Here is a 26,856-nt window from a genome sequence, read left to right on the forward strand (position 1 = left end):
GAAAGTTTCACAGCCTTGAGGGTGTGACCCATGACCAGGTATCTTTTGGCAGTTCCTTCCCTGAAGCCTCCAGCAACCACCAAGGCCTTTGCTTTTCCCTCCTGCCACCAAATCTACTTTCCACTTCATTTAAGTTCCTATTGAATGTATGTGTGAATAAATGTGTGCATGCTGTGACTGTGCATGTGAAGGGTGAGTTTTTGTGCGTGCTTGTGAATGATTGACTGTGTGTGTGCTTTTCTAGAAGACTACTCACAACTGAATTGGAACATATAAAATTTATATTCACAGTTACTTTTTAAAATTTTGGAAATGTTTACCATGACACAGCTGTTGCATTGGTTCGTCCTAATAAACCTTGTAAGAGTGGTACCTTAATTTCACCCTTCATAGTTCTGTGACCAGCTTAATTTTTCTGACGATAACTTTGATATAATTGTTTTATAAGTACTCACTTCACAATACATTTATGGTCATTTTTTAAATGCTCTTCATTTTGTGGCAAATAGTCCTGTTTTTCCATAAAATGGCTCTTATCCATTGCCACAATTTGCCACAATTTGCTTACTCTTTCCTCCCCAGTAAGTGGTATGCATTGTTCCAGGAGTGTCCCAGCCCATGCAAGATGGGTGTGATGCAGCCAAGTTTATCTGCTGGAGACTGAATATCACTGACCTCCTCGGCAGGGCTATTGGCACTAATGTGGCCATTGGCAGATACGCATGGAATCGCTCCATTTCTTTTTCAGGAGACATTCAAGCCAGTTTTATGAATATGCTGTTCAATGTCTCCTGACTGGTTTGAGATCAAACAGATTTGAGTCTGGAGCACTAGGGCAATTAAAGGGCCACAATACATTTCATAGGCCTACTTTTCTTCCCAGCAATAGCAGTTCCACCCCCACCCCCCCCCCCCCCCCCCTGTGCGCCTTTGGTAAGTTTCTTTTAATACCCCAATATGTGCAGCAATCTCCACATTCCTTGCATGGCAGCGGCTTTGTTACCCATAGGAGTGAGCAGGAACCGCAGGGAGAGCTTACAGCCCAGTCTTTCACACCTCCAGCTTCTGCCCCCTCCAAGCCTGGTTAGCATAATAAAAGTAGCATTTGTAAAGTGCATGCTCACCCGCAGGCATCCCAGCGCAAACGGCAGCAACTTAACACTTAGGCGGACATCAAGGGAAAAGATGAGTTTTTACTTTCTTTCGAAAGATAAAGTAGTCTGCCTCTAAGTGTATGTGAAGAGATAGGAGGTTCCATAGCTCTGCCACATTATATACGAGAAGAGTCAGCCCCCACTTCGAACTCTTCTGATTTTCGCAACTGTGATTAGTCGCTTATTTTCAGATTTTGGGTGGTATGGCTGGATGAGAGAGCGCATCGAAGGAGAGCCTTTGTCAGAGAGTGCTTTAGGAGCGATGCATAAAGCCTTAATCTGAACTTGTTCTTTAATAGGGAGTCACTGAAGGGCGGCAAGAGCAGGTTTGGCAGACATATGCCTGGGAGTATTCCACAGCAAACGGGCTGCACAGTTCTGCACAGTCTGCGGTCTTCTGATCGAAGGAGGTGGTACTCCAAGACATCGTGCGTTGGAATAATCCAAACGCGAAAGAATAAATGCTTGATCTAGCAGCCTATTAGCACTAAAAGGTAATAAAGGGAGGATCTTTCTGATCAGCCTCAGCATTCTGTAGCCGCTAACCGCAACCTTTCAAGCTTGTTTATTAAGGTCTAGGTTGTGTTCAATCTACAAACCTAGGCTCTTAATATGTTCTTTGGGGTTAGGGGCTAGAACCATGCAACTGTGCCAGAGATGCTCTATATTCAGTGGGGCTGAGTTGCCCAGTAGCATAAGCTCAGAATTGGCTCCATTGAGCTTGAAGTATGATTCATCCATTCACTTAGATATCGCTCCAAGACAAGAGGCTAAGCCTGGTGAGGAACTATCTTTATGATTGATAGAGACCACCAGCTAGGTGTCATCAGCATAAGTGACTATTTGTACCCAAATAGCAATATAGGGCTCAAATAGATATTCAATAGGGTGGGGCTTAGGGAAGATCCCTGAGGTACCCCACAGTTTAATAGCATCAGGTAAGACATTGTCCTCTTCCAGGACTTCAAAAGATCTGTCTTCCAGGAAGGACTGCAGCCATTACAATACGTTCCTGACACTCCCACATTTCTAAGTCGCTGAATCAGTAGTTGATGGTTCACGGTGCCAAAGGCTGCACTAAGATCTAAGAGTAATGGATGCGCAGTCTCCACCATAAAGTATTCTTCTAGCTTCCTCCATAACACTGAGAAGAGCAATTTCCGTACCCTGCTGTGCTCTGAATCATGTATGAGTAAGGTGGAGACAGTTATTTTCCAAAAAAGACGAGAGGATGGAGTTCACATACTTCACAGCTATGTCCCCAACTCTGAGTAACAGGGATATGGGGCGATAGTTTGCCAACTCCTCAGGATCCAAATTGGGTTCCTTTAGGAGGGCTTTAACAAATTCTAGCTTCAATGCAGGGGGTACAATTCCTGTCCGCAAAGAAGTATTAATTAAATCCAGTATCCCTGGGGATACCAAATTAATAACTTGTTTTAAAATTGAGGAGGGGACCGGGTCTAGAGGGGAGCCAGATTTAAAACGGCCCAATATCCCCTGGAAAGTCATGGTCCGGGGAGGGAATTCTTCCAGTGAGCATGATTGGATTGGATATGTGGTAACAAACCTAGAATTCATTTGAGGGACTTGGGCCTGTGGAAAAGGCCTGTAAATCGGTTTCATTTTATTTGAAAAAAATTCTGCTAGCTGATGACATCTGAGTTGAAGATCCTCTGAAGTATGGGGATGGGGAGGGTGTATGGGGTAGCGAAAGCTTTTGCGATCAAAATATTTCACGGGGAGTGTTTGCAGCTGATGTAATTCTATCTTAGTAATAAAGAGTTTGGGTGCCCTTTATTTCGGCTTTATAGTTTAATTGCTGCTTTATATTCAGTTTTTTGGGAGACCAGATAGTCCTTTCTCCAGCTCCTTTCTAATCTCTCATGATTGTTTGAGCTCCCGGACATTCGGGGAGTACCAGGCAGTTTTATTTATTCCTACTTTTTTATAAATAAGTTTTTTTGGGAGTACAGATTTGAGGGAAGACTACAGCCAGTTATTAAAATGGTCATTAGCCGTAACAGGATCCAGGTCCAGCATGGGCAGACTATCTTTAAGGGTAGCCACCCAAGACTTCAAAGGAAGTTTGGACCTGGAACGGGTACTTTTTTTGTCTTTATCGTTAGGATAGTGACAACTTGTGAGGGCCATGAAAAAGAAATAAGCAAATGGTCTGTCCAAAGTATGAGAATGGGGTCCCTAACCAGAAGATTATGAATATTAGAAAATATAGGCTCCAATAAATGGCCTTTGGAGTGAGTGGAACCACTCCCTTTTTAGATCAGTTGGAACGTCCCCATACCCTCAATCAAATCTATGGTGGTTGAGGGAAGTGATGCATCAAAATGAAGATTAAAGTCTCCCAATAGTGTGACATTGGAGAGGAGGCCATCCAAATTAGCAACAATGTGGCTCAATGGTTAGAGCGGCAGACCCTGATGCAGATGTCTAGCCCGGGACCAGGGTTCAATTCCCCGCCTCGGCGGGTCTTGGGCTAAAAAATTCCACGGACCTGATAATTCTCGCCTCGGTGCCTATTCCAATCATGGAGTCCCACTCTGCAACTCTAGGCAATAGCTTGCTTAATCTCCAACGGCCCCCACAACGCTAAGGATGCCTGGCCTCCACCTTGGGGGTGCCCAGGAGTGGACGCCTCACAGGGAAAGCCAGGAGGGGTTCCACAGCGGTATTCTTACAAGTGCCTTGAGACCCTTGCGGGTGAGTAGTGCGCTATACAAGTATCAATTTACATTTTTTACATTTACAATGTCTGTCTGGAAAATCCTGACCAAAGAGGCCTAACCGGCCAGGTGGGCGGTAAACTAAAATCCCTGCACAGTGATATCCTGTTGGAGGTAGTATCTGACATTTTCTGCTAGAGTGGCAATCTATGATATCTGACAGGCGGGTCCTGCAAATGGGATTTCACTTTACCATTCCTTGAACCCCCACTGCACCTTCCATCTTCAGAACAACTGATGGAGGGCCATCTGTCTTTCTTGCAGCTGGTGGTGCATGCTGTTTTGGCTAAAGGATCCATAGAGGGTCTCGATGATGGCTGTCTGTTGTAGTGGTCTTGTATGCAACTTTCTAGTGCTGCGTGACTTGGGTCTCCACTTCATATTAGACCTTTGTTCTCCTAGTGCCTTTCAAAAAAAAAAAAGTTTGAGGCTCACACTGGCCCATGTATTGTCTGCCCTCGACCCTGGTAGTGCTGAACCTACAAGATGCTTATCTTCACATTCCCTTTCCTGCAAGCCCACAGGTGTTACGAGGTTCACAGTAGGCCAAAAGTATTTTTAGTTTGCTGAGCTCTCCCTTGTCATTACCAGTGTCCCTTTGGTGTTCATAAAGGTGATGGTAGTGATTGCAGCACAACTTCAGGGGTCTGTGGTCCCAGTTTTGCCCTACCTCAATGACTGGCTGTTGAATGTGGGTGCTCTCCAGGCAGTCTTCACCCACCTCCTGATAACTGCATACCTCTTAAGTTTGGGATTCACTATCCACATGCTGAAGTCACATCTGATTCCTCTATAGATTCTCCCTATTATTGGAGCCATTCTGGAGATGAGGCGGTTTCGCGCCTGGTCCCTGGAGTGAAGCCCAAGACGTACATGCTATGGTCCTTCTGTTTCTACATCTGTCCTTACTCCGTTACTGATGGCCTCCTTCATCCTTCTAGTCAAGCATGCCAGGTGGCATATGCCGGCTGTGTAGTGGGACCTGGAATCGCAGTAGAATCTTTCCGATAAGTTTAGGTTTCAATTAGGTCAGCGGTAGACCCCTCTCCTTACCAATCACAGAGCTCACAGTAGTGACGGATACATAGCTTTTGTGTTGAGGAGGCCTTCTGGTAAAGGTGGAGATCAGTCGTCTGGACTCCAGCCTCGGCCTTGCTCCATTTTGAAGCTCTGAGCCATCCTTTTGATCTTGAGATCTTTCCTGCCCCCCATCAAAAAGTTGATGCTGGTGCCCACTGGTTACCAATTCCATGTGGTAATGCAGCAAGTAGAGGGGGTTTAGGACATTCCGCCAGGAGACTTTGCAACTCTGGATGTGGCTAGACCGGCAAGGGATTTTTTTGGGGGGTGAGCTGCCATCTGGTGGATTTAACGCCAGAGCAGGCGAGCTAAGCAGTCTAATCATTGCAGATCAAAGATGGCAGTCACATCTGGATGTGGTGCAGGGTCTTTAACAAGAATATAGAGAACCATGGCTCTCTTTGCCACTGCCGAACACACTGTCGGCACTTTGAAGATCAAGAACAATGGAGTCCATCATCCTAGTGTCCCCAATTGGGAATGGCGTATGGTTTGTGGAACTCCTGGACATGAGCATCTGTTCTCCTATCTGGCTACATTTCCAGGGGTATCTCCTGTCACAGCAAGGCCAGGCTCTGCACATGTGCAGACGCGGCGATCCAGGTTGCCATGTGTTATTTATGCTCTGTGTTGGAACTAGCTGACTAAACAACTTTTTATCGCGGCTCCTCCGCATTTACCGCTGTACATGTTTTTATTGCAATTTTCATTGTTATAACGGCAACTGGCTTTGTTGTTGCTCTCTGTGGGCATTCTTACCTGTTTCCCTCGCTCCTGACCCCGGTCCGCCCCGGCTGAGTGCCGTTTGTGCGGAGGGTCGTACGCTGGAGCGCCATAGCCCGCATTCCTCTTCCCCACTTCCGCCCTGACGCACCCAGCGCAGGTTAGCGGTATAGTGGTTTTACGCCCTCGTCATATGAAATGACGGCATGGCGGAAGCGCAGCGGACGAGCGCAGCGGGAGCGCCGACTTCGCGCCGAAGTCAAGCCAAAGTCCTGCCCGTCTGCGCCCGTCCGCGGCCGGCTGCGCCCTGCGGCCCTTCACTCTGCCCAAACATTCAGGTACTCGCCCGTGGACTTGCTTTCCCTTCAACACCCAGTCCCCCTGCCACCCGAAGCCATCAGGCGGGCTCATGAGTGCGGCATTTCCACCACCCCCTGTCTGGTTCTCCCTCCCCTGCCTGGACCTGTTCCCTCCCATGTTCTCGCTAACTCCCCATCACCTATACCCGCCAGTCGCACTCTCACCATCCTTTACTTGAATACGCGCTCCTTGGTGAAACACCAACTAGAAATCTACTGTTTATTAGAAGATACTAATGTAGATATCCTTCTTATCTGAGTCTTGGCTGACGGAGGACTCTGCACCCGATATTTTGGCCGCCCTCCCCATCGGCTACTACATTCTTCATGTTATTCGCCCCGGGGGGCAAGCTGGCGGAGGAGTAGCAGCTATTATTCGCAAGGAACACTTATTTTCCACCTTAAACTGCACTCCCATTCCCAATTCTCAAACCCTCGTCATCCAGCTCCACTCAACCACTACCTCCCTTATCTGTGTACAGACCTCCCACCTACATGCCGGCTTTTGCTGAAGCTTTTGGGGAACTTCTCTCCCAGCTTCTCATAAATCACTCCAGAATCCTTATCTTGGGAGATTTTAATTACTGGCCCACAGATCCCCAAGAATGCCGACTTTCTAAGCTGTTCTCTGACACCCTCACTAGCCTGAACTGTCAGCAACTGATTTCTGCCCCCACCCACTGCAAGGGGCACATACTCGACCAGGTTTGGACTGCCAATCTCGATCATTCTCCTCCCTTGATCACCCCCTGCACCTGGTCAGACCATTACTTTGTCTCTTTCTCCATTGATCTTCCCAGTTTTTCTCGCCCCCCGCGCCCCGCTAGCATCACAGCCCGCAACTGGAAGAATGCCGACATGTCAATACTCCATTCCCTTCTGGCGACTTCAGCCCCTTCAGCCTCAGAATCTGTCTCGGACCAAGCTTCCGCTCTCGAATACTGGGTGAAGACAGCTGCTGATTCTGTAGCCCCTCTAAAGGCTATCAAAGTCTCGCGCCCCCACGATGCCCAGCGCTGGTTCACGGACCAGCTGAAATTAGACAAACTGGCTCTTCGGCAGGCCGAACGGCGCTGGCGCCACAAATATGACCCAGCACTTAAGACCGAATTTACAAACCTACTTAGCAAATACAAATCCTCCATTCTAGAGGCTAAGACTTCCTATTTCTCTGGTAAAATTCTGGCGTCGGCTTCAAAAGCCAAAGACATCTTTTCAATAGTCAATGAGCTCTCCCTCCCCGATCGTGTCACCCTCCCACCTGTTCCTACTCAGGCTTTGTGTGATGAGCTCAATGCTTTCTTTCTAGATAAGATCTCCACCATTAAAAATAACATCTCTCCACCTTCCCCTACCAAATCACTCCCCCTCCCCCCGGAAAATTCTCAGAAATTTCTATTCTTCCCTCCTATTTCCATCACCGAATTCAACAGTCTTCTTCACAAAGTTAGCTCCGGGTCCCCAAAGGATTGCTGCCCCCCACACATTTTCAAAGAAATCTTCATGCACTGCCCTGACCCTGCTCTAGCCCTTCTCAACTCCTCTTTAACATCAGGCGTCGTCCCTGAAGCTTTCAAGCAGGCGGTAGTGTTACCCATCCTGAAAAAGCCCAGCGCGGACCCCCTAGTGCTAAGCAACTATAGACAGATTTCCCTTCTCCCTTTCTTGGGAAAGATCTTAGAGACCTACGTCACTAAATGCTTGAGCACTTTTATTGAGTCTTCTTTCTTCCTTGATCCCCAGCAGGCGGGCTTTCGCCCCCTGCATTCTACGGAAATGGTGATTGCAGCCGTGATGGACACACTTCGAACTGGAGCTGACAACAATATCTCCCAGGCCCTCGTATTGTTAGACCTGTCGGCGGCTTTTGACACGGTCGATCACACTATTTTGATCGACCGTGTCAGAAACGCCGGTATTCGGGGCACTGCCCTCGACTGGGTTCGATCCTTCTTGCAGGACCGTTCCCAGGCAGTCCACCTTTCCACCTTCTCTGCTTTTTCTCTCCCCCTCACTTGTGGTGTTCCCCAGGGTTCGGCTCTCTCCCCTCCTTTTCAATTTGTATATGCAACCACTCATGGCTTCTCTCCGCCATTCTTCTGCTACAATATACAATTATGCCGACGATTTACAACTGATTTTTCCCCTGGACACTACACCTTCCTCTCGCCTCAACTTCCAAGCAACCATGTTACTCATCTCGGACTGGATGGCTCACAGCCAGCTCAAGCTGAATCCGTCTAAAACGGAACTTGTCCTGGTAGGCGGTCCTTCCAGTCCTTGGGATGCCAACTATTGGCCTCCCTCCCTGGGCCTCCCCCCCTGCCCGGTCAGCTCTGTGAAAAGCCTAGGAGTGATCATCTCGGAGGATCTCTCCATGAAACCTCAGATCTCTGCGGTAACATCATCCTGCTTTTTCCAGCTACGCAGGATCCGCAAGATCTGTAGATTTCTAACTAGAGGCACTCATTCTAGTAATACTGGCTCTGGTCATCTCCAGAATCGACTTCGCCAACATTCTGTATGTGGGGATTCCTGCCTATCAGCTTCACAAACTTCAGCTGATCCAGAACCAGGCAGCACGCCTGGTGTACCACCAACCCAAACATCAGCATGTCTCCCCCCTTCTGAGGAGCCTTCATTGGCTCCCAGTGGCTAAACGATGCTCCTTTAAGCTAGGCTGCACCCTATTCAAATCTTTGCATGACCAGGCCCCAGTTTTCATTTCCTCCAAACTTAAGCGCTACTCCCCAATCCGCAATCTACGGTCCTCTGCCAATAATCTCCTTTGCACTCCATCTTTCCGCCGTAAAAAACATGGAGGATCATGCTTTTCCTTTTTAGGCCCCTCCTACTAGAATTCCCTCCCTTCTTCCTTTCGCCATCTTACCTCATATGAGCTGTTCCGCAAAACCCTCAAAACTCACTTTTTTAAGGCGGCTTCTGAGTAACTCTCCTGCCCTGGCTAGCTATGTTTGTTATGAGCGCCAAGAAACCGTCTCGGTGTACGTGCGCGGTATAAATGTTTTTAACATAACATAACATGTGCAACCTACACCTCCATACCTAGTTTGTGGCAACAGTTTGTCATCTTAGCAGCCAGATGTCTCTCAACCGAACCTGTATATGCTGCCTTTGCGACAAGTTTGTAGCCTTGCGTTTTGCTTAACAGCTTGACCCACTCCATGCAAAACTGTCCAAAGTGTTCTGTTTATGTTGTCCCTCGCCCTGCAAGGCATTGATAGAAAAATGCATAAAGAGCAGACCGGTCCTTTAAGTCTTCCAGACCAGCCATCATTATTTAAATTACCTGCTGTGATGAGTGTCCTGAAAGACTGGTCATGTTTTCTCCCTCATTTTGTTATGCCCTACTAATGATATCTACACTTCAATCAATCAGGGATTTGTGAAGCCCACTACTCGCCTGTGAGGGTCTCTCCGCAATTCTTTAATTTTATTTCTTGAGTTTTATATTGTGCTGGCTAGACTCTGAGGTATCAGAGCACTGTACGTGAGGAGAGTTACATAGATTACAAGTTACACATTGTTACAGAAGGTACGTCAATTACAAGTTACATCCGTTGGTTCATAGCTAGTAGAAGGGTAATGGGTAATGTAAAAGGGCGACGGGGAGGGAGATTAAGAGATAATTGGCACAAGGAAAAGCAAAGCAGGCAGGGGGAGAGGGGAAAGGAATGGGGAAGGCAAGCACAGAATGATTGAGGGAAGAGGTGGGGGAGGGGGTAGGAGACATAGCAAGGAGACGAAGAATTAACTGTGTCTAATGTCTGACTGGATGGGAGGCTGCTCCCCACGGTAAATGGATCATTCCAGTCTTCCATTTTGTGATTCCTTTGTCGCAGTGGACTCTCAGCGGGGTCGCTGAGACTCCAGGACTTAGATGCTGGATCCCTCCCCAACAAGGGGAGAGGAGTGCTTTGGTCATGGGCACACTTAGGGGGAGGGGGTAGAAAACCCAGTGTGAACACTATATCAGACTTCCGGCAGGGTAGGTTCCCGGAGGTAAGGTGATCAATCCCATTCCTCCACTATGTGAGACTCCCTTGTCACTGTGGATAAGGGTATAATGTAAAAGGGCGACTGGGAGGGAGATTAAGCGGAGCATAGGCACAAGGATAAACAAAGAAGGCAGGGGAAAAGAGATTCAGGGGAGCGAGGAATGGAATAGGGGAAGCAAGCAAAGAATACAGGAAGGAAGGAAGAGGTGGGGGAGGGGGTAGGAGACGCAGCGAGGAGACTAAGTCCAGGCTAGACCCGGAGGTATCAGAGTGCTTTACATGAACATTGACGTGTTACAGCGTTACATCAATTACAGTTAATTACAGTTGGATCCGTTGCTAGTGCATTTAATAAACATAGAAAAACAAGATCGGAGGGAGGGAAACATAACGGGGAGATGAGGAAGAAAACGTTGTCTGATGTCCAGCTGGCCCCCCTGCTCACCTTTGGGGAACTACACAGGGTGTAGACCTGAAATCGCCTGACCGACACCATTTTAAAGATAGGCGACATAGCCCATAATGTGATATTGGGCAAACATATCAGGGACCCTGAGTGTGAGTATAGGTAAAATGAAAGACCACTCCAAGATTGGCATTTAAACCCCTTCACCATGCCTTAACCTTCCCTTTTATTACCTATGCATCACCACTAAGGTAGGCCATAGGTAACCACAGGGCAGGGTGCAGTATAGTTAAAAGGCTGGACATGTACTTTTGAGTTTAACATGTCCTGGTAGTTATTCAATTTAATAAGTTGTAAATTGGAAACAGGTAGCTATTGCATTTTTTATGTTTTTGTAATTTTTGTGAAATACCCTATTTAATTGTGAAGTTGGGTTTTTGATTACCATTTTAAAAATGGCACTTATAGAAAGTTGGCATTTTTCTGCCCCAATCCTTTTGTGCTTGTAGCCTGGCCTGGGTCACATGGCTGAGTGTAACTGACAGACTTTGTGAATTCCTCCCAGACAGTCCCACAGAAGGGGATTGGGTGGGCCATCTGCTGGCAGGATGGGGGCTGATCTGAGTGATGCTCCACTTGCAGCTGAATAGCCTGTGCTCTACCTTCACACAAAGGGCTTAACAGCCTCACATTGTCACAGCAGCCAGCTTGGAGCTAGATTGGGGGGAGGGGTCAGGAAATTACATGCACTTCAAAGCTTTTGTCTGGAAGCTTCTCCCACTTTCCAGTATCAAGGTACTAGAGCATTAACGTAGGACAGCGGCCACAAACTCTTCAGTAAGCTTCTGGAGCTGTGGATACTCTGACCCAAAGATCTGCTATGCTGCTGGGACTGCCACTCTGCTGAACTGTTGCCCTGCTGGATTGCTGCCCTACTACCCTCTTCCTCGGTACAAAGACTGGATCTTCAACTGATCCAGGACTTCCATAGTGACCCACAATGGCTAGTTTGCTGGCCTCCTGTTCATAGTCCAGGGACACAAAAGTCTACCTCCATCTTGAACCCACACATGGGCCTTGCCTGAGTGAGTCCTGAACCTCCCAGTGGTGCCTCACTTGTCATAGACCCTTAGAAGTGATGCTGAATCTTCCCAGATGGCCAGAATCTAAAAGCTAACCACCTCTGCTGTTCCCAAAGGGAGAAATACCTATGGAGGAACCAGCGGACTTGATTTGCATTGCATAATCCTCCATTTTACTAAATGCCTAGACCAATCTTACAACAGAATAGAAATAAATACAGCTGTGAAAGTTGTGCAGCAACTGTAAGGAGATGAAATTAAACAAGTTTACATTAACTGCTATAGCAGCATACCTTAAGAAGAGACATCTGTCTCTTTTCAGAGTTCTAGTTATTAAGGCCTTTATGGAAGGACTCCAAAGAGTTATTCCCTTAAGAATTCCACCTACCCCAGTGTGAAATCTTAATATCATTCTTACCAGACTAATGGCTCCACCCTTTGAGCCATTGCATAAATGTGAACTGCAATTTCTCAAAAGGAAAGTTGCTTTCCTCATTGCTATCACATCACTGAGGAGAGTGGGTGACCTTCAGGTACTAACCATAGAAGAACCATTTTTACAAGTACACCAGAAAAGTGGTTCTTCGTACTAACCCTACATTTCTACCCAAAGAAATTTCTGCCTTCCACATCTACCAATCTGTTGGGTTGCCTGTGCTTTTCCCTCAACCAGATTCTGTGGCAGTACGTGTTCGACACACTTTCGATGTTAAACAAGCATTACTCAATTACATAGAAAGTATGTAGCCTTTTCGTAAAACTAAACCGCTCTTTGTTGCTTTTGCGCCACCTCCCAAAGACACTTCCATTTCTAAATCTGGTATTGCACGGTGGATAGTCCAATGTATTCAAACATGCTATACAAAAGCAAACTAGTTTGACTAGTCCCCCTAGAGCGCATTCCACTAGCAAACCGGGGGCTTCTATGGCTTTTTTTTAGAAAACCTCCACATAGCAGACATCTGGAAACCTGCAACATGATCTACAGGTCACACATTCACAATACACTATTGTGTAGATGTTAGCGAGGCAACAAGCTAATGTAGGCCAGTCAGTTCTTCGTAGACACTTTCAAACCACTGCAACAGCTTCAGGTTAGCCACCACTTTGGGAGATTACTGCTGTATAGTCTATGCAAAGCCCATCTGCCTCTGCCAGGTACCTATACCCATTGCAGTAATATCTTACTTGGATACATTCACATGGACATCTTTTCTACTCTTAACTCCATTCTCACCCTCTGCGGGAAAACAATCTAACAATGGAGTCAATGCCCTTGCACACCATCACCGAAAGGAGGAGACACCTACCTCGTGACTGGAAAAGACTTCTCCGAAGAAAAACAAAGTGCAAACATCCAGACCCAACACTAAATGGCAGACTTGTGCAAAGCATGTGAATTTACAGTTCTACATGCCAAGAACAGACGCATATTGGATAAAAAACATATGCAAATCGTCAGCCTCCACTAAACCACACCTCGGGCACTTTGGAGCTAAGATTGAAGCAAACCTAGCAATCTTTTTTGGAGTGTAGTATAATCTGTTCACCACAAAAAAATGATTTTTCTTTAGCGAGGCTGACTTGACATACTTATATAAATTATGAAGGGAGAGAAAAAACAAATCGGCGGAGGAGTCTTCCAAGACTGATGCATTCCATACCTTGTAGGGCGGAGGGAGATCTGTACCATAGCCCTACCTCTTTTTTTTTTTTTTTTTGTTTTTTTGTTTTTGTTTACATTTTGGAGTGTATTTTCAATCTCCCAGTTTCCACCAATAAGGTCTCTAAGCAGCAAACCAAGAACCTATTTGCAGATATTTGAAGCGGGAGAAGGGGTCTCCTATCTTTGCCCTTAACACATCCCATGGGTGAACTCCATCTGAAGATATTAAATCAGACCAGATGACCATTTCCACCCTCCTAATCGGAATAGCCAAGATATCATTTAGGCAGGCGGGGAGCCCTGGAGAGTCCCAAATAGGGGCAAAGTCGGAATAATATCTTATTCCCCACTTCTTTTTCAGGTTTGCCACACCCTGAGAGCTGACCTCATTACTTTTAGTCGTACTTTCTTTTTTTTTTTTTTTTTTTTTTGAAAAACCTTTATTTATAGAAAAAGTACACCGCTATTCAGCCATACATCCCGGAGCCCAGGCAGCATTGTAGTAGCAGGTAGGTTCATGTACAAAAACAGTGCGCAGGAGCAGTCAGGTTTAATTTTCAAAAACTAACAACTTGAGAAGAAGAACCAAAGAATAGGAGGGCCCCGGAAGGCCTTCAAAGAGCGAAGTGCCTAGGCACGACGAAAGGTTAGAGAGGAAAGAAGAGGAGAAGAAAGTGGCTGAGGACAGTACAGAAACATTGAAGGGGCGCAGCGGGAGGGGGCCGGGGGCCGCACACCCAACTCAAATCAGAATATCAAGTGCAGTACAAAGTAATGGGGGGGGTATCACAGCAGGATGTTCCGACTGGAATTACGGGAAGGGTTGCTGTTCAAGGTGAGGGCTGGACTTCCGGGTCCGGCTCCAGCGGGGGTTCGCACAAATCGCCCCGATATGAGTTCCAGGCACCCCACACTGATTTCCACATTTTAGGCTTGCCCCTAGCCACGTACACTGTTTTCTCCCGCAACATGCACCAGTCCATGTTGGTCTCCCAAAGGCTAAGAGAGGGGGGAGCGGACGCACCCCACTTCTGGGCAATGTCCCTCTTAGCCACCATGTTGCCTAGGGTGACCCATCGGGTCTGGGCCACATTGTAATCGTTCGGACACCACACATTGAGGAGGCAACGTCGAGCTTCGGCCGGCAGGGCCACACCAGTCACCTCCTCCATCACCTCATGCACTCGCTTCCAGTACCGAGCCACACCAGGACACTCCCAGATGATGTGCAGGAAAGTAGCAAGCATACCACAACCCCGCCGACACAGGCCATCCGTGGAGAGCCCCATGTGGATGAGCCTGGGGCCAGTTACATACACTCTATGGAAGATTTTCAGCTGGACCAGACGGAACCGCGCCGATATGGCCACCTCTCTGGGGGAGGAGGCAGCCGACTGCCATTCCTCATCATCCATTTCAATGCCATCGTTCACCCAATGCATCCTCAGTCGTTCAAGCAAGTCCACCCTCACGTTGATCAGTTTCTTATAAGTCAGGGAAATGGCGCTGTCCGGCATATAGCCGTCCAGCACCCTATCCTCCAGGGGCGACGATTCGGGAATGGTACCTCCATCCAATACGTGGGGGGAAAGAGCGTGCCTGAGTTGGGCGTGTCGGAAATATTCCGTCGATGCCAGCTGGTTCTTGAGCTGCAGCTCAGCAAACGACTTAATCCTGCCCCGCGCAACCATATCTCCAACTTTAGATATTCCGATGGTGTCCCACCGGTCAAAACCCTTGGTCTTCCACAGTTTCCCCAACACGTCCGAATCGTACAGGGGAGTGGCCAGAGTAACCTTATCTTTCCAGCCGAGGGTGTCGGTGACCGCACGCCACACGTGCACCGTTGTTCTAGTGGGGCCCGTCAATCTACGATCCAATGACCTGGAATAAAGCGCTCGGTAATAGTTGCCGTCGTTAACCAGCCACCGATCCATGGCGTAGCCCGGACTGACCGCAGGGCCATAAAGGCCATGATTAACCGCCGCAAGTTGGGATGCCCAATAATACCGCCGCATATCCGGCAGTGCAATACCACCGTCATAGCAGGGAATAGTCAATTTAAGCAGTGAGATTCTCGGCCGCCCATCCCACAGCAGTGTCCGCTGCAGGGATTCGATCTCACCGAAATATTTGGTCGGGATCGGGTCTTGAGAGTTCTGCAATGCATAGAGGAAGCGGGGCAACGCCATCATTTTGAACAATGCGGCCCTGCCCATCAAAGAGATAGGCAGTTTCTTCCAGATCTCGACATCCCTCCGCAAGCGCTCGAGCGGTGGCAGAAGATTACGCGTATATCGGACGCGGGAATCGCGCGATATATAGATGCCCAGGTATCGGAAGCCCTGCTGGGCCACCTGAATCGAGCATCCACGGGGGAGGCGTGGAGTATCCCCACACAACGTATACAGTGAGGATTTAGACCAGTTAATCACCAGTCCCGAATAAGATCCAAAGGTGCCCAGCAGGTCAAAGACTACGATGAGCGAGCGGCAAGGGGAGGTGAGATAAAGGAGGATGTCGTCCGCGTAAAGCGACACGCGGTCCTCAAAGCCAGGCGACCACGTGATCCCCGAAACATCAGGGTGCGTTCTAAGCCTTGCCGCTAGGGGCTCTAGCGCTAGCGCAAACAGGAGCGGCGAGAGCGGGCAGCCTTGCCTGGTGCCTCTGTGCAGCGTAAAGGAGGCCGAAAGCCGACCATTAACAGCCACATTAGCCAGCGGTGCCGAGTATAACAGTCGGACCCAGCCAATATAGGAGGGCCCGAAGCCCAGTTTGGCTAGTACTGCCCACAAATAGTTCCACTCTAGGGAGTCGAAAGCCATAGTAGCGTCAAGCGAGGCTAGGACCGCCGGTTCGCCAAGCGAGTGGGCGCGTGCCATAACTGCGTGGAGTCTCCTCAAGTTAAGTGCAGTGTTCCGGTGCGGTATGAACCCGGACTGGTCCGGATGTACCAGGTCCGCAATCACGCCCACCAGCCGGTTGGCCAGCAATTTCGCCAAGATCTTGGGTTCAGCGTTGAGCAGCGAAATGGGCCTGTAGGACCGGGGCAAGTTCCGCGGTTTCCCCTCCTTGTGAATCACCACGATAGTGGCGAGTCTCTGGTCGGGGGGGAGTTCCACCTGCGCGCAGGCCTCGAGGAACATTTTGCGCAGCGGTGCGGCCAGCGCATCCGCCTTTAGTTTGTACAGCTCAACCGGGATACCGTTGGGACCCGGTGCTTTGCCAGAACTCAGTGAGCGGATCGCCAAAGCGACCTCGTCATACGTCAGGTCGCGATCCATGTCCTCACGCTCAAGATCAGAGAGGCAGGGGAGGTCAATGTCATCCAGAAATGAGGCCGAGGCGGACTCCGGTAGGGGAGTCGCGGAGGTATAAACCCTTTCAAAATATTCAGCGAAGGACCCGGCTATGGCCGCCGGGTCAGTCAAGGTTAAACCATCCTCACCCACCAGCTCCGGGACCACCCGGGACGCCAATTCCCGCTTGTCCAACCAGGCCAGGAGTTTACCGGCCTCGTCGCCGGAATCGTATATTCTACCCTGCTGTTCCCTGCTCAAGGCCTTCGCTGCGTCAGTGGCGGTGGCGCGGAGTTCGGACTGCTTAAGCGAGATGGCATGGATCAGGTCAGGGGACGGGCCCAGTGCCAGCCGGGCGTTCAAGTCTGCGAGATCGGTTTCCAGCCGTATCACGTCTTCGTCGCGACGGCGGCGTGCCTCAGCAATCAGGGAGAAGGCCTCGCCACGAAGAACCGTCTTGAAAGCCTCCCAGAGGGAAACGGCAGAGGCAACGGAGCCAGTATTCTCAGCAAAGTACCGGTCCATAGTCTTGGCCAGGAGAGATCGGGTCTTCGGGTCGCGAAAGTACCAGGGGTTAATGGGGGCCACCCGCGAAGACGCAGGGACCTGGAAGTCAAACGAGACCCAGACCGGAGAGTGGTCCGAGATGCCGCGGGCCAGGAGGCGCGCGGTGGAAACAGTCTGTGCCTGGGCCGCTGGGGCCAGGACGTAGTCCAGCCTAGAAAAGCTGCCATGAGCACCCGAGAAAAAGGAGTACTGTCGCTGAGTAGGGTGGAGCAAACGCCAGCAATCAACCATCCCCATGGAACACACAAAATCAGACATCCATGACTGGGAAGGGCGAAGATCCCTGGAAGGAATAGTCGTACTTTCTTGAAAAATCTGGGAGCACCAAATTTATATAAAAACCCCGTACTACCTCCCTCGAAGTGAACCATGGCATTCAGGATCATCCCCCAATTAGAACCGGGAGGGCTGGAGAGTAGACAGCGGATGTTTTTAAACAAAAAGGCAAGGGAGTATAAAAATGCATTGGGGAGAGAGGCTACCTTGGAGTAGTCTCCGTTTTAACTTTTTCAAGATAGCCTGGAGTTTTTGTTAGCCCATATAAAGCTCCCTATCTTACTGTGAATTTTATCCAATTGTTTCCCAGGAAAGTTGAGTGGAACAGCCCCAACAAGTATGTCCACTTCGGCAGGATGACCATTTTTACCAGGTTTACCCTGCCGAAGATAGTGAGAGGAAGGCTCTGCCATTTCAAGAAAAGATGATCGATTTCTTTAGACACTTTCTTCAGGTTCGTCATGGGGATGTCCTCTATATCATGGGTTATAGTAATCCCCAAATACCTAAACTCCTCACAGTGCCTCCCAGCATAGCCCTCCACTCCCCAACACATAACCTCTGTCTTGGAGAGATTGACCAAGTATCCAGAATGCAGGCCAAACTCAGTCAAGATTTCTTCCACCCTGGGAAACACCTCCGCTGGATTGTTGGTGGACACCAGCAGGTCATCAGCATAGAGGGCCAATTTACACTTGTATTCAGATACCTGGAATGGAGTGATCTCCTCGTTAAGTCTGAAGGCTTGGGCCAGGGGCTCCATATAAATATCAAACAGGGGTGAAATAGGACATCCCTGTCATGTTCCCCTTTGAATACTAAAACTTGGTGTCAATCCGTTAAGAATAACAGCGGAAGCCCCTTCATAGCATCTGGTTAGTACGTTAATAAAAGGTAGACCAAAACCCATTACTTTTAGGGTCTCCCATAAATACAACCAATTCACACGGTCAAACGCCTTGGTCGTATATGCGGCTACCACCAAGGGTTCCGACCGTGCCACCGCTATTAGTTGTAAAGTTTGCTCCTGGATGTATCTTCCCGGCAGGAAGCCCTTTTGGTCCTCGATTAGTTTCGGGGCTACCCTCACCAAACCTCCCTGCCAGAATGCTAGTAAAGATCTTATAATCTGCATTCAGCAGGGAGATTGGTCTGTATGAGTCAGCTCTAAGGGGTCTTTACGGGGCTTCGGGATCAGTACAATTATTGCTTCCTTCCATGACCGTGGATCCTGCCTTCAGGGCTAAAGATAAAATTAAACAGTTCTGAGTCTGGGCACTAACTTCTTCCAAGGTTTTATATACCTCCCCCGGAAGTGCGTCTGTCCCTGCTGCCTTATTATTTTTGATCTTCTTTAGACAGCTTATTATTTCTTCATCAGAGATTGGGCCTTCTAATAGGTCCTGACCCTCCCTCGACAGGCTAGGTAAAGCTTTACTTTTAAGCCAGTCTTGGATTGAAGCGGTGGAAGGAGCCCTGTCTTTATAAAGCTTAGAAAATAAAGACCGACACCTCTGCATATCCTCCTGGTGGCAAGATGTTGTACCACTCTCATCCACTATTTTAATGTTGTTCCTCATTCCGTCACATTTGATCTTCCTTGCTAGGGTGGCTCCTGCCTTTACGCCATATTCAAAACTTTCCTTATTATAAACTGCCCATTGGGCTCTGAGCTTTTGATCTAATTTATCCCTATAGGCCAAGCGCTGACGCAAGTCCCTAAGGACTTGCGGCAAGTGTTCTAATACACAGCTAGATCTAACCCTTTCTAGCCTAGATATCTCCTTCTCCATCCTTTTAAATTCTGAAGACTCTTCCCTATTTTGGAGCTTATCCAGTTGTGGAGTACACCACGAATATGGGCCTTAAACGCATCCCAAACCTACTCCAATGATGTTGAACCCACATTCTCTGGGAAATACTCCACAGTCGAAGTTTTGATAGTTCTTATTAACTCCTCATTTGACAACATTGCTCTCTTCAATGTCCACCTAGGAGCAGTTGTTGATTTCCCCTTTCGATAGAGGCAGGTTATTGGGGCATGGTCAGACAAGATAGATGGAAGAATAGAGATTTACTAAGAACTCTAGACAAGACCTATCTGTAAGAATATAGTCCAAACTAGGAGTAGCCATACTTTTTACTAAAAAAAGTGAAGCCCGGTTCACCCTCCTTCTTTGAGCTCCATACATCAACTAACCCGAGCTCGTGCATCATATTAATCATCGTCCTCCGCATACGCTGAGCTGCCACAAAGCGGCTAAGGTTAGACCTATCTCTGGTGGGATTGAGAAGGCTATTCAAGTCCCCGCCCATTATTATTGGCGTGGTGACTTCTGCAAGTTTGGCCTGCACTTTAAGACACGCCGGGTCGTCGACATTAGGGCCATAGTAAGACACTATGGCAAGTTCTAGCCCTCCCATCGCCACCTGCACCAAAACACATCTCGCTGATTGGTCGGTTAATGTATCCTTAATTGAGCTATCTGGATTAGATCTAAACAGTATTGCTACTCCCTTACTATGCACTGTCTGCTCAGAGCAACAAACTCTCCACCCACTTATATTTACTGAAAATAGTTCTTGCTTCAGAATAACCCAAGTGAGATTCTTGTAGGAGGATAATTTGTGCAGAGGATTGCCCCAAGTATTTCATAATTAGCCTCTGTCTACGGGGGCAGCGGAGACCATTGACGTTCCATGACAGGAACTTTATTTCATTCAGTGTCATTCTATACCAGATTTCCCTCCAGTGTTAAACAGGCTAAAAGGATATTTAAGCTCGCAACTGTACTGAAAAAGAGGACTTTTTTTTATTTGATATTTTCTCCCGCTGCAACCCCACCCGTGATCTCCACCCCCCCCCCGACTCCCACCCTCCCTCCTACTCTCCCTCCCATCCGTGACCCCCCCTTAACCCTCTACACCCATGGGCAACCCTCCCTTTTTCTCTGGGCTTATGCCCTTGGACAGAAGCCCCCTCTAGATGCGTGGCAATTACTACTTAATTTAATCGACTAGCTTCGGCTAAATTCACAACTGTGCAGCTTAAAACATACATCCGTTTCAACAGAACCTCTCACCCTGATGTTAGTTTTACCTAAATTTTCCAAAGAAAAAAAAGAAGAAAAAATCTAGATCATGCATAGCCTTTACTAACTATGCTCACCGTTCACATTAATCACACCTTACTAACACTTCCCCTTACACTGTTGCTTACACCCCCACTTTCCTCTATTAGGGAATCCACTTCTTCCAGATGACGCATGTTATACATGCGATTATTCCACATTATACGTAGTGTTGCGGGGTATCTCAATTGGGTCTTAGCCCCCAAAGCATTCAAAGTCGTCATTCTCTTCCCCAGCTCGCACTGCTTAGTAGCCGTAATATAGGAAACATCTGAACGGATAGAGAAAGTAAAAACAGTAGAAAAGGAACTGCACTTTAGCTGACCGGCTTTCAGAGCGAGAGACAGGATCCTCTCCTTAATGGTATATGTAAGGAAGTTCACCAAAATTTTCCTAGGGCGCTCTTTTCCTTGAACTTTACTAAATGGATCGCGGTGCACCCTCTGAATATCCATACTCCAGTCCATGCCTACATTCTCAGTCTTTCAGGATGGTAGCCTTCAGGAGGGAGACAAAGTTCTTAATATCGATCCCTTCTAGGTCTTCCGGGACATTTAGAATTTTCTGGATGTTCTTCCTGGAATGATTTTCCAACCGCTCCATATCTTTCAGATCCTGATTTTACTTGGCCATTTTACTTATTGAGGTAGATGATGGACTCAGAGCTTCCTTTATTTTTGGTAGTTCTGCCTCAAGGGCGTCTGTTCTCTTTGACACCTCCTCTACTTTCTGAGCAAGTGCTTCGCAGGAGGCCTGAATGGCTGCCTGATTGGCCTCTGAGATGGTAAACCTCCTACTAATGTGGTCTTTCAAGCTTAACAAGATATCGGCCAACGACCCGAGGGTTCAGACATATCTGCAAAACCAGGTACAGGCTGGGCAGACTGGGCAGTTTAAGATAAAGGAAACTAGTTAAATAACTCAGGAGTTCTGTGTGTCTGAGGTTCGGGGTGGAACCCACCCCCCTTTTGCTAAAAACATAGTGTGGGCATCATCCTGCTCATCTTGCTGAGTCTCTAACGCCGAAAAGCTATTTGACAGTTCCACTGACTGATGAATAGATACTATGTGGTCCTGAGCGGACAAACTCTTTTCTGTAACAAAAGGGTCAGTGGATAGCTGGGTACTTAGCTCACTACCCACTAAGGCTGCAGTATTAATGGTAGCTGAGTTGCAGTGTCAGCAGGAATAGAAGTGGTCGCCATATTTAAAGCCACCACCTTATCCTTCTCCATTGTGTTGTGGTTTGTGCTATTATTCTGCCCACAGTACTAGTGGAAATGACTTACTAAAAATATTTCAAAGTGGGCGTAATTTTAACTTTAGCGCCTCCCCTGGTTTTTTTCCTACGTTCTTTTCCCTTAGAGGTACCTGCCACCTGCCTAGTGGTAGCCTTTACTACCACTATTGAGGGAGAGAACCTTTGGTTTAGGGATTTCAGCAAGGCTGCTAGGCGGCCGATAACGCAGCGTATAGCGACAAACCGTAGGTCCAGGAGGGAAGATTTCTTTAACCACACACAAGTTGCGATCGGGATTACTGCCCACACACTTCTCCATACGATGAATAAATGGGTGTACAAGATTTTTTGACGTGCGTAATGCAATAACCTCCTTGTAAACCCCCAATCCTGGATGAAAGTATGTACTGCTTGTGCTGTTTGATATCACCATGCCTGGCTCACTCACGTACCCCACAATCTCGCTCCCAGTCCTACCTCATTTCGCGCTGGGTTGAAGTCAAGTAAATCCTCTGGATCCTGTGAGTTCACAACTGCTCGCCGAAATGTATGCAAAAAAGAGGACGGCACCGCGCCCAGGGACAGCCTGGGTTGTATCAAAAAGGCCCACTGCCTCCACACCCTAGCAACACCGAAGACGTGAGTGCAAGAAAATTCTGGAGCCACTGCGCCCCCACCGCCCTGCACCATCCGCGCACACCACACCTGAATCTCCTCAGGGCCGTGGGCTGGGACAGAGTTAGAGCCCTGGGATATCACGAGGCTGAAACGAACAGAAAAAAAGAAATGGTCTATCTACACACACTGCCCATAAAATCTCCCCCAAGCTACAGCAGATGGAAAGAGCAAGTTTGGCAAACTCAGCGCAGACACACCAGTAAGCCAAAAAAAAAAAACAGCAGGAGAGCTTTCAACCCTTTAAACACCCGACCCTACACCAGGTGTAGAAACAAGCGCAGGGAGTAATTCAGGCAGCAGGGTGAGTGCGGAGAAAAGCTATCTCCACCCCACTCCAAAGGCGCCGCAAACCCGAAGCTGAGGAACGCTATCCAGGTGTAGAGCCAAGTGCGGGGAGCAGGTCAGGCGGCAGGCATGCGCGAAGAAACATGAACTCCACCCCACTCCAAAAGCGCTGCAAAGCCGAGCAACAGGGGTAGCCGCTATGCATACATCCAGCACTCGGACCGCTGCAGGCAGGGAGTAGACAAGTAACCAGGCGGGCCACAGGAGTCGGCAGGGGACGGCTATGTTCCAAAGTTCATAATTCGAAGCAGTGAGCAAGTGAGCCAGGGGAAAAAAGCGAAACGGAACAAATTATGAGCTAAGCAGAGTAAAGCTAAGTTTTACGCCGAGAACTAGCAACATTTTCAGGGCACAGCTGATGGTCAGTGTAGTTAACAGCCAGCCTCCTCACGCCACGCATCGCGGGAGCTTTCTGTCACGGCCGTTAGCTTCCGGCCGCCATGTTCCTAGTTTGTGACGGAAAGAATGTGTTGTGTGTGTGATTTTGTTTTGCTGGTATGTGTTTTCAGTAGTAGTGAGATTAGGTGATGTATTTGTTTTCTGATAGGAATTCGAATGTAAAGTATTGGTGAATGGAAGCTGCAAGGTAAAGGGGGTGGTGATGTGTTTTGAAAAGTGTGTGGAGTGTAAGGGGATGTACAAGAGTTCACAGTTGGTGTTAGAATGTATTGCTAAAAGCAGCAATATATGTGGTGAAGTGTAAGGGTTGTGTGATTGTTGTTGTTTTAATATCAAGACAAGGAGGGTGTTGAATTAAAAGATGGAAGGCTTAGTATAAGTTTGTTGGTGACAGAAAGGTGTCTGTTAGGAGTAGGTAGAGCAGGGAGTGTCTGGATGGGATATAATCCAGTAGGGTGGAATAGGGTTGTAGCTGTGATTAGTGGTATATGAAGTGGTGTTTTGAGTGTGCTTGAAGGTGCAAATGTGTGGCAGTTCGGGTAGAAGGATGTATAGGTGCGTTGTGTGCGGGGTTATAATTGGATACTGAGACATTGAAATGTGTGGCTTACTTTGTAGTATGATTAGAGTAAGTTTACTGTGAGTTTTAATGTGGTTGTTGATGGGGTAGAGTAGGTGCTGGTGAATGGGGAAGATGGGCAGCATCTCTGGTCCTAGGCCTGAACAGGCCGAAACAATGTCTGCTTCTCTTCTGAGACCAGAGGGCGGTTTCGAATTACTTGGCTATTTGCTCAGTTATTTCGCATGCTAGTTCCCAGGTATGTGATGTAGTCTGCTAGCAACTGGGCATACTGTTGGATGATTTAATAGCCTGTTAATTTGCATATTTAGTGTGAAAAAATAATAATAAAACCCTCTTAACATGTAATGTTGGCTATTATCTGATGGTTTATGAGCACAGTGATCATTATATGGTTTATGTGTGCAGATTTGGATAGTATGTATGTGAAAAACCATGTATGATTACAGATTCATGCTGCTGCCATTCTTTTAAAGCAGCTATTGTAATTTACTGTTTTTTTCTACAGGCAAATGGACATTTTCACCTGGAAAACGTTAACATCACCCTAATAGACCAACCTTTTGGTGAGTATCGGAATGCATGAGTATTCGTGTTTTAATTTAGCGAATTAAGAATGATTTCAGTGTACGTTGTAAACAAGCAGGCGGACCTGCACACTGCAGTATCAATAAGTGCCAACTGATCTGTTTAAACTTGCAAAAATCTCTGTAGCCCCAAGCCACTCTCTTAGGTTTCGTAATGGTCTTTCTCCCTTCCCCCACTCCCTTCCCCAACCAGATCGGTCTTTATTGCAAAAGCGCCCAATACACTAGGTCAGTCTGTGAACATTGGTCGTGACGATCGAAAATGTGGAGTATGCCCCATTGCAGCATATTCAGTAGGCTATAATACAGTGTAGGAGCTTGTTCATTGTGCTAGATTGTTTTCCCCTCTCACCCAGATCCGGCAAGACTCCTATCCTCGCACGTGTGTAAGTGTTATAGGCTGTACCTTCAATATATCCTTAAAACTTCTTTTAAGTTATGAATTACAGGGTGTTTGTGGAGTTTGAAATGCTGAAAATACTTTCCCATTCCCTGCAAATAACTTATCTTTGAGCGACTGGACTACAACCACTTACGTTTTCAGACGATACCCCTTTGTTATTTGCTGCTTGTAAGAAGCTGCTGCTTTTTTTTGTTTTTTCTCCTTTGCCACGCCCACTCTTTTCTACACTGCACAATATTGGAATTGTTTGTAATCCACCAAATCAAATGATCCCGCTTCAATACACATTTGTGGGATGTAGTCTGACCCCTGGGTCTGAATTGCAGGTTGTGTCCGTCTGGCACTAAATGTTAGTTTTACTTCTGTTTTATTCTTTTGTCAACCACATATCTAGGTACTTCACAGCCAGATTGATGTTTTTTAAGTGATGGCCTACTCTCGATTTTCGTACTGTTGAGCTCCCATGCAACCCATTTACTATACGTTTTCTCATTTTTAACAGAGTCCTTTGCCAATAATAATCTGAGTTATTGGGATGCTACATTGGGGAGTTCTTACATGTGTCTCAAGCAGCAAACTATTGGCGTTGGTACAAATGTATCCGTAAATGTGTTTGATGTAAGGGTCCAGCCATTCCAAGTGAAGAATGGAATTTTCTCTACTGGTAAGTCTGTTTAAAAGCAATTTATGGGTATAGATAAATGCTTGTTGTGTTGTATATAAATTTAAGTAGGAATAACTTTATGAAAAGTCATGTTAGCATTCTAATTTTTTCTTTCAAAAAGATGTGTAATCCCTACAGTGATGATTGCAACCTTGCATGTCCCATTTACTACTTTATAATTTACTGGTTTGCAGCATGTATTCTAATGCATGTTGTACTCCCTTCTGCCGTTTAGTGTTTGGTTCTGAAAATTGATTTGTTTGTTTGGCCATCCAGTATGGCTAAGATTATTTATTCCTGCACCTTCCTGAATCCTAAAATGTATTTGTATGCGGACTCACCATAGTTTTCTTATGTCTGCTTTTGAGATGCTGTTCTTCAGTTGAGGAAAGAAATTTACTTCAAGGAAATTCCATTAAGAATGTGAAAAGTTTAGTGGGACTTTGGCTCTAACTGGGATCATATTCAATCCCTTACAACCCATTTATTGATGCGCTGTATTGAAGGTTTCCAGTAATAACCATGTCTGAGATCTGCTTTCTGTTTGCCCATGGACCTCAACAATCCCATTAAGCATGCCAAGCATCTCTGTATTAAAAGGCTATTCTACTGAGGAAAGTACAGTGGGTTCATTACAGTATGTGGCAAGGGATTTTGCTATAAATCTATCCCTCTCTGGTAGCCTTTTAAAGAAGAATATGCTGGAGCGGACAGCAGGAATCTAAACTAATAATGAAGACCAGAAACTTGCTCTTGGAACAACCGTTAATTGGTGGACTACACAAAGAACACCCCATTGTAACACCACATTATTAGGCTTGCAACAGTAGTTAACTTGACCCTTGAAAGGTAGTAGTGTCCTTTTCAGAGAAATGGAGAACTGGCCTGTTTCTCACTCCCCTCCTACAGAGTTTCTTTGGTAGCTGTAAATTTTAGGAGTCAGACAAACCTATGCAAGAATCCCTTCTGCTGGTGTTATAAAGAGCCCTGCTCTAAAATCTATATGCACTCAATATAGTTGGTATTTCACATGTATGATTATTTATTATAGGCTACCAGGGTGCAAGCCATGTGTTTTTAGAAACATTAAAAGTATAATTAACTCCACAGTCAAACACCAAATTGAGGCAAAGGTTAAATAAGCCTCCAACTTATTTTATCACAAATCTTGATCCAATCAGTCTAATTTTTAACCTAGTCTCTATTACCATGGTTCAACAAATGTGTTGCAATATGCGAAGACTGCTTGCATATCTTACAAGAACCAAGCCTGAAGCTGGAAATCCATATTTCGGCGTCTTTAGCAATCCGTCGATCTATCTTATCCCGGCATCACATTGTATCGTACAGAACTTCTTTAAGCATCATGTTCTATGTAGCGACAAGGAGTTTTCTTATATTTATCAATACATTGGATATTTGAGCTACGCCTCTTATTAAAAATATAACTGAAC

At 47.0% G+C, this 26,856-nt stretch overlaps 1 protein-coding gene across 2 annotated transcripts in view; it reads left to right on the forward strand.

Moving 5' to 3' along the window:
* The window catches only part of LAMP2 (lysosome associated membrane protein 2), a 434,546-nt gene that overhangs the window by 170,865 nt on the left and 236,825 nt on the right, over positions 1–26,856 (forward strand). For both annotated transcript variants that reach the window (XM_086918517.1, XM_086918518.1), the window contains exons 7-8: positions 24,257–24,314; positions 25,241–25,402. In XM_086918517.1, the coding sequence (XP_086774643.1) occupies positions 24,257–24,314; positions 25,241–25,402 (220 nt within the window). The remainder of the gene's footprint in view (positions 1–24,256; positions 24,315–25,240; positions 25,403–26,856) is intronic.

The sequence above is a fragment of the Lissotriton vulgaris genome, chromosome 4_1 (genome assembly GCF_964263255.1).
Source record: "Lissotriton vulgaris chromosome 4_1, aLisVul1.2, whole genome shotgun sequence".
Taxonomy (NCBI): domain Eukaryota; kingdom Metazoa; phylum Chordata; class Amphibia; order Caudata; family Salamandridae; genus Lissotriton; species Lissotriton vulgaris.